Genomic DNA, 7,752 nt, shown 5'->3' with positions numbered 1-7,752 from the left:
TATATTGTTACGAACAACATAATATTTAATAAATCAAGGAAACATCCTAAAATGTTATATGTTTAACACTAAAAAGGTTCCGACAAGAGACATTTTCTCTCTAAAAAGAAAGAATTTAATTTTGAGTAAGTCTCTTGTGAGACGGTCTCATGAATTTTTATCTGTGAGACAGGTCAACCCTACTGATATTTACAATAAAAAGTAATACTTTTAGCATAAAAAGTAATATTTTTTCATGGATGACCCAAATAAGAGATTTGACCCACGAAATTGATCCGTGAGACCTTTTCACAAGAGTTTTTGTGTTTTATTTTATTTTTAATTATGTGAACTAGAAATTAATAATTAAATTAATTAAGTGCTGGAATCCTCTAGCTAAACAGCACTTAAGATTCCAAAGCAAAACATAATAACACCTTGAAGGTACCCATCATGGGGCCTCCTCAGTTTCCATCCAACTTTTCTTTTCATGCTTTATTTCTTTATCCTCCCATCTCCAGCTTGCAGAAAATTTAATGAGAGAGAACACAGAGAATAAAATAAAATTTTTAATATGTAAAAATTTTGAGCAATAAATAAAATAACTATGGTCACCTATGAATATAAAATGATATTTTGTGTGTGTATGCAAAGGCTGGTGATGACATTTGATGACAGATGCATACAAAGAACAATCGAGTTAACTTCTTGGCGTGTAGGGCTTGTCTAGTGGATGAGAACACAAAATAAAGTTGGCAAAAGCACTGATTTTTTTATTTTTATTTTTATTTTATATTCTAGGTGAGTGGAAATATACCTTTTCTGCCCTTTTATTTTGTTTGTTTGTTTTTCCTTTTTCTTTATGGTTACCCATTCTTTGTACTAGTTTATTGTTGGATTCGAGTAATTATTATAATAAAGAATAAAAAAAATAATCTTTCTTGGATTTATTTTCTCTGGGTTGGATGGATGGGATGAAATGCCAATAGAGATAATGGACCTTAGCTAGCGGACGTTTATACCACCACCCTCATTTTGCTTTCAAGATTCTTGTAGCACAGTGACCATATGAATCAAATTTTTTTTTTGCTCATTAGCTGCTTTGTCTACTCTTTCTTTTCTCATAGTGGGAACATTATTTACTCCGGCAATCATTAATCTCTCAAACAAATTATTTGCCTCAGCTGTTGTCTAGAACTCCGAAAGTTGGTTCATTTGAGAGTCAAACTAAACAAACCCCATAATCTATTTTGTTTGATTAGTTATATTTTTCCCAAGATTTTAAGGAGACCATCTTAGAAACAAGATTTTTTGCTGTCAGATTCTTTGTTGGGGGATTTTGTTGTCCTAGCTAAGATATGCTTCCATGCGTGTTTATGATCTAACTGCTATTTCTAGAGAATCTTAGCTTGGTTTGTTTTGGAGCATCTCACAGGGTGAGGTTTTGAGTTGGTAGCTGAAGGATAGAAATTAAAATTTTGTTTTGTACTTCGGAAAGTTGGAATCTTGGGTATTCCTTGATTCTTCATTTGGTGGGGCGTTTGGGAACTTTCTTATCTTCCTCAAGACCTGGTCTTTGAGCTGCTAGTTTAACGCAATTTAGGTGGATAAGATAGCATCATCCGTGGAACTTGTTTTCGGTCATTCTGTTTCAGTGATTTTGGAGGTTGTTGGATGTTTTTTCTTGCATAAAAGAATTGAGGAGTGGAATTTTTTTATGGTGGAGTTCTACCTAGACATCTTCTACAGATTTTATGGGGAATTAGTAGCGAGATTTAACAAAGATGGCGAGAAACTCAGATGGTAACTCAATTTGGCACTGTTTGAGGAAGCTACTTATTTAGTGTTTATGAATTTATTCCATGTTATTGGATTTGGCTTGAAGGTTGGCCATCTTCTTTTGTTGCTATGCAGTTGGTTTCTATCTCTAATTTCTCTGAATTGGTTTAGTAATGGAGGAATTATGACCACAAAGGCTGGTTTTCTTGGTGATAGGGGGCAAATATGGATGAAAATATGGGGGCATATGTCGGAGTGTGGGTGTAAGATCCACCATCATTATTCACAGTATATTGGGTCCCGGAAAGTGAGGAAGAATTGGTGGAGACCGCTTTTGGTAGCATGGATAGTATTTGGGATTATAGTATCATTTTCCATGTTTTGGTATATGAACTTACAAGTCGCGGAGAAAAGAAAAGAGACGCTTGCCAGTATGTGTGATGAGAGGGCTAGGATGTTGCAAGATCAGTTTAACGTTAGCATGAATCATATACAGGCAATGTCCGTCATGATTTCGATTTTTCATCATGACAAAAGCCCATCTGCCATCGATCAGGTGAACCTTGAATTTTCTTATATATTCGTGTTTCTAAAAGCTTGATCAAGCGATCAGGAACTAAAGGCCCTTGTGATGATCTTCGGTGATATATGACGTTCCAGAAAGAGTCAGAAATAAATGTTACTAACATGTGCTGTCTAACTCTGTTCTCTTGTGTGGATGAATTTATTGGTTGCAAAATTTATGGAGATTTGGATCACAATATTTTGTCCAGAAAGAGTCAGAAATAAATGTTACTAACACGTGCTGTCTAACTTTGTTCTCTTGTGTGGATTAATTTATTGGTTGCAAAATTTATGGAGATTTGGATCCCAATATTTTGTACTCTGTTATTAGCTATCAAATGTGGGATTATTATTCTGTTAGATTCCATAACACTCACGAGTATTCTCATGAATATTGCCAAAGGAAATGGTTCGTTAGATTGTGATAAAGAATGCATCGGAAAATTTCTTTGTTTGAGTGCCAAGTTTTGTGACAAGATTTAAAGCACATTGTTGACTCCAAAACCTTGCAGCGAACATTCCAGAGGTATACTGAAAGAACAGCATTTGAGAGACCTCTTACGAGTGGAGTTGCATATGCTGTGAGAGTGCTCCATTCTGAAAGAGAACAATTTGAGAAACTACAAGGTTGGACTATTAAGAGGATGGATAAAGTGGTACAAACCCCGGTACATGAAGATGAGTATGATCCGGCGGACCTTGAGCCGTCACCTGTGCAGGAGGAATATGTCCCTGTCATCTTCGCACAAGATACTGTTGCTCATGTAATTTCTGTTGATATGCTATCTGGAGAGGTAAATTTTTTTCGCAGTGAACCCTTATTTTTTCCACATGGTATCTCTGTTCTATATTATTTACAAGGACGTTGCTGCACATTCCATGGGCATATAACATGAATTAGAATGGAGGGAATTATTTTTTGTGATGTTATCCACCTCGGTCACGTCATTGTTGTGATTAAATGCCACCTATACTTTTTATGATATTATCCGCCTCAATCAAGATGTGAGAGTAAGAAGAAATAATACCTTGTGACTCAAATTATTTGCTAACAGGAAGATCGTGAGAATGTATTACGAGCAAGAGAATCAGGAAAAGGCGTTCTCACTGCTCCATTTAGGTTACTGAAAACAAACCGCCTTGGAGTAATACTAACTTTCGCAGTCTACAAAAGTGATCTCCCCCCAAGTGTAACTCCTGCTGAAAGGATCCAAGCTATTGCTGGGTACGCCGTCTGACTTCAGATTGTTTAGTCTTGAAGTAGCTTTTGGTTCCAGTTATTTTTACTCGAAAAGAAATGAGGTTGAATGGGAGACTCGCCTTGATATTTCCCCTTTCCTACAGGTATCTTGGTGGTATCTTTGACATTGAATCGCTCGTGGAAAAATTGCTCCAGCAGCTTGCTAGTAAGCAAACTATCCTAGTAAATGTGTATGATACTACTAATTTCGCACATCCTATCAGCATGTATGGTTCGAATGCCTCGTCTGATGGGATGCATCATGTCAGTGGTCTTAACTTTGGAGATCCGTTTAGAAAGCATGAGATGCGTTGCAGGTGACTTTAGCTCCTCGTTTCTTTGTGACTTTTCCCTGATTTCCGAAGTTTTGTACTTTGTTCCTTTGTAGAATTCTTAAGTAAGGCCATGGGTCGATCCAGAAATTTGGGAAAGTGGGATCATGATGGGATGACGTGAGCAACTGAATGTGTTTCTGGGGCAAAACTAGCAGTTTAAAAAAGTTCCTCTTAATGTTTTATAAAAAATATACTGAGTGTAGCCGTTCAATCCTCGGCTCCATTATTTATCTTCCCCTGAATTGCATTTGCTTTTGGTTATGGTCAATACTTGGTGTAAAACAGTTAAAAGAATATCAATCATGCAGATTCAAACAAAAGCCACCTTGGCCTTGGGTTGAAATTACTACATCTGTTGGCATACTTATAATTTCATTGCTTGTGGGGCAAATATTCCATGCTACAATGAATCGGATAGCAAAAGTGGAGGATGATTATCATGAGATGATGGAGCTTAAAAAACGTGCCGAGGCCGCTGATGTTGCAAAGTCACAGGTACTTTGTTTTCTTAAAGCCCTTACATCTCATATCTAAATGCGGTCCACATGCATATAAATGATTTTTATTTTTATGCAGTTTCTTGCTACTGTTTCCCATGAAATCAGAACCCCAATGAACGGTGTTCTTGGTGAGTGCTCTTATTCTTTCTTTGTTTGGTCAGTTTATTAAATCACATTTGAAGTATTCTGATCGTGTTTAACTTGTTTCCCAGGAATGCTGCATATGCTAATGGATACAGAGTTGGATGAAACTCAACAAGATTATGTTAGAACCGCTCGAGAGAGTGGAAAAGCTTTAGTTTCTCTCATAAATGAGGTATTGGACCTAGCAAAGATTGAATCTGGTAAACTCGAGCTTGAAGCAGTTTGTTTTGATTTAAGGGTTATTCTGGATGATGTATTATCGCTTTCTGGAAAATCTCAAGATAAAAAGGTCGAGGTATGCATGTGATTTCCTGTTCCTACGTTGCTTCTTTTGCTCCGGTGCCCCTGTTTAAATTCCTATATTTTCTAATCCACTTTCTTTACACAATTGCAAAAACAGTTGGCAGTTTATGTCTCTAATAAGGTCCCTGCCACACTTGTTGGCGATCCAGGAAGATTTCGTCAGATTGTTACAAACTTGGTTAGCAACTCTATCAAAGTAAGTGTTCTATATATGTATGCATTACTGTATAGTTTCTCACCTTATAAATGTACATTTCAACTTATGATTTCTCTATTTGCAGTTCACTGATAAAGGACACATATTTGTGACGGTACATCTTGTCGAAGAAGTGGCTGAATTAAAAGTGGTGACAGACAGCACATTGAGTGGGTTGCCTGTCGTTGATAGAAGACAAAGCTGGGCTGGGTTTAGGACATTTAATCAAGAGGTACTGCCCACCTCTTCTGCATCATCATCTTCTGCAGACCAAGTACATATAATTGTGTCAGTTGAGGATACGGGTCAAGGGATCCCTATGGAAGCTCAGTCCCGAGTATTTAATCCCTTCATGCAAGTTGGGCCCTCTATCACTCGGACACATGGTGGCACTGGCATTGGTTTAAGCATTAGCAAGTGCTTGGTTCACCTAATGAAAGGTGAAATTGGGTTAGCGAGCTCGCCACAGATAGGGTCGACCTTTAGTTTCACAGCTGTTTTCTCTAATGGCTGCTCCAGTTTCAATGACCAGATGAGTCAGCAAGTGAACAATGAGACTGCCTCCATTTCTTTGGAATTCCAGGGAATGAGGGCTTTGCTAGTGGATCCCAATCCCGTGAGAGCTAAAGTCTCCAAATATCACGTAGAGCGACTTGGAATCCAAGTTGAACTAGTACCAAATCTGAATAGTAGTTTGTCCAGCTTAAGTTCCAGAAATCAAACATTAAACATGATTTTAGTTGAAGAGGAAATCTGGGATGAAGATTCAGGCATGTCGGCTCTATTTTCCAACTGTGTGACAAAGATGAACTCGATGGTTATTCCTAGAATGTTACTTTTATCCAATTCTACAAGTTCTTCCCGATCCAGTTCTTCACCTTCAGGTGTTCCAACTCCATTTGTTGTCACAAAACCTCTGAGAGCAAGTATGCTGGCTGCATCCTTACAACGGGCAATGGGTGTTGGGAACCGAGGAAATTATCGCAATGGAGAACTTCATATGTTGTCTCTAAGAAATCTCCTTCGTGGTCGAAAAATATTGGTTGTGGACGACAATCCGGTGAACCTCAGGGTGGCGGCTGGTGCTCTCAAGAAGTATGGGGCTGATGTAGTCAATGCGGAAAGGGGGAAAGAGGCCATCTCCTTGTTAATTCCACCCCATCAAATTGATGCATGTTTCATGGATATTCAAATGCCAGAAATGGATGGGTAAGTAATCTTCAGTCCATTAATGTGTAGTAGATTCATTACTTATCAATGTGTTTGTTATTATGTTCATGGTTTCTATCTGCTCCTTATATAGTATCCCATTCCTTTTTTGGATGCCATCTTTAAAGTTCCAATATTACACGAATATGAAATAACTCGCATTCACTACTTTTAAAGACATTTGTAGTAGCAAGTAAGACTAGAGTCCCCCGTCTCGTGTTGCTGTTTGTAGTATTGTATAATCTAAAAATTTTGAAATGTGGTGCTATCACTGGCTATTACTTTTGGCACAACGGTCGCTCGATCCCTTTGACATATATTACATGTAAATCTAGTGCCAACTGTAAATGATACCTTAAAAATGAGCTAGGAGGTGTAATTTTTAGATCTTTGTGAGGACTTACAGGTTTGAAGCTACCAAGAGAATTAGAGACATTGAGTCTAGAATCAACGACAGGATCCAATGTGGGGAACTTGTGGTTGAATCTTATCAAAATGACTCAAACTGGCATGTTCCCATCTTGGCCATGACTGCAGATGTCATTCACGCTACAAGTGAAGAATGTGTGAAGTGTGGAATGGATGGTTACGTCTCAAAACCGTTTGAGGCAGAGCAACTGTATCGAGAAGTTTCAAGATTCTTTCACACGGTGACTGATGAGAATACTTAAAACTTTCGAGTTGATGCTTGTAGTAATACAAGTACTGGAGCTGCTCTTTGAGGCACCGTGGATCGTGAATTCGGCTGTACATTTCCCCAAATGTAAGTATTATTAATCACAATTTAACCAGATGTTCATGTAGTCAGTATTGAAAATTTTGATCGAGTGTTGACTATATGCATTTGTCTGTTCTTTTTCCAGGAAACTTTTGTTTATTTGTTGTCTTTGGTTATAAAAGATTGTACATAAAGATAAAGATTCTTGGCGGTATATGATCCGAGGAAGAGTTCGATGGGGTCGATCGGTGTATATTTAGATGAAAGCTGTATGATTTCTTATCCTCTTTGCGGTCGAGAAAAGTTTTATTAGCTGCAAAGATGGATCGATGATCATTCTTTATCAGTGAAGTTTGGAGGTTTGGAGTTTCATTTTGTTTGATACCGATAAGTTTAATTAGGTGAATAGAATGTAACAAAATTAGAGAGAGAACTTGTACAAAGTATATGATGCATGTTTTTTGGGGTTGGATGTATTTAGCTTGTACAAAATCAAATTAGCCCGCACGGTGAGGGAGCAATATGGAGGAATGAAATTCTCTCTGTTATTTTGTGTAATACTTTTACTGCAATAATTTATTTTTCATCTTTATTGTTTGGCAAGTAAATGTTGGAGTAGTGTGTTTTTGGACCCAAGACGCAACGATAGTTTAAACTTTTAAAAGAAATCTAATTTGACAATCAAATATTTCTATGATTCAAATTTCATCCAAATGATGTATAGAGATTTATTACTTTCGAAGTTCAAACACTTGCATCAAACTAGTATGTGATTAGCAGATATA

General features: G+C 37.4%; 1 protein-coding gene across 1 annotated transcript; it reads left to right on the top strand.

Moving 5' to 3' along the window:
- The first annotated feature begins 936 nt into the window (after nucleotides 1-936).
- On the top strand, nucleotides 937-7,521 carry LOC140982296 (histidine kinase 3-like). The gene is made up of 12 exons (XM_073448763.1): nucleotides 937-1,612; nucleotides 1,716-2,314; nucleotides 2,835-3,116; nucleotides 3,378-3,547; nucleotides 3,667-3,879; nucleotides 4,206-4,392; nucleotides 4,474-4,525; nucleotides 4,610-4,836; nucleotides 4,942-5,040; nucleotides 5,126-6,249; nucleotides 6,656-7,012; nucleotides 7,113-7,521. The coding sequence occupies exons 2-11, from the start codon at nucleotides 1,829-1,831 to the stop codon at nucleotides 6,918-6,920; spliced, it is 3,105 nt and encodes a 1,034-aa protein (XP_073304864.1). The 5' UTR covers nucleotides 937-1,612; nucleotides 1,716-1,828; the 3' UTR covers nucleotides 6,921-7,012; nucleotides 7,113-7,521.
- The last annotated feature ends 231 nt before the right edge of the window (nucleotides 7,522-7,752 follow it).

This window comes from Primulina huaijiensis, chromosome 8, assembly GCF_012295235.1.
Source record: "Primulina huaijiensis isolate GDHJ02 chromosome 8, ASM1229523v2, whole genome shotgun sequence".
In the NCBI taxonomy this organism is placed as follows: Eukaryota; Viridiplantae; Streptophyta; class Magnoliopsida; order Lamiales; family Gesneriaceae; genus Primulina; species Primulina huaijiensis.
Note: the sequence above shows the minus strand (reverse complement) of the source record. Positions and strands in the feature narration are given on the sequence as shown.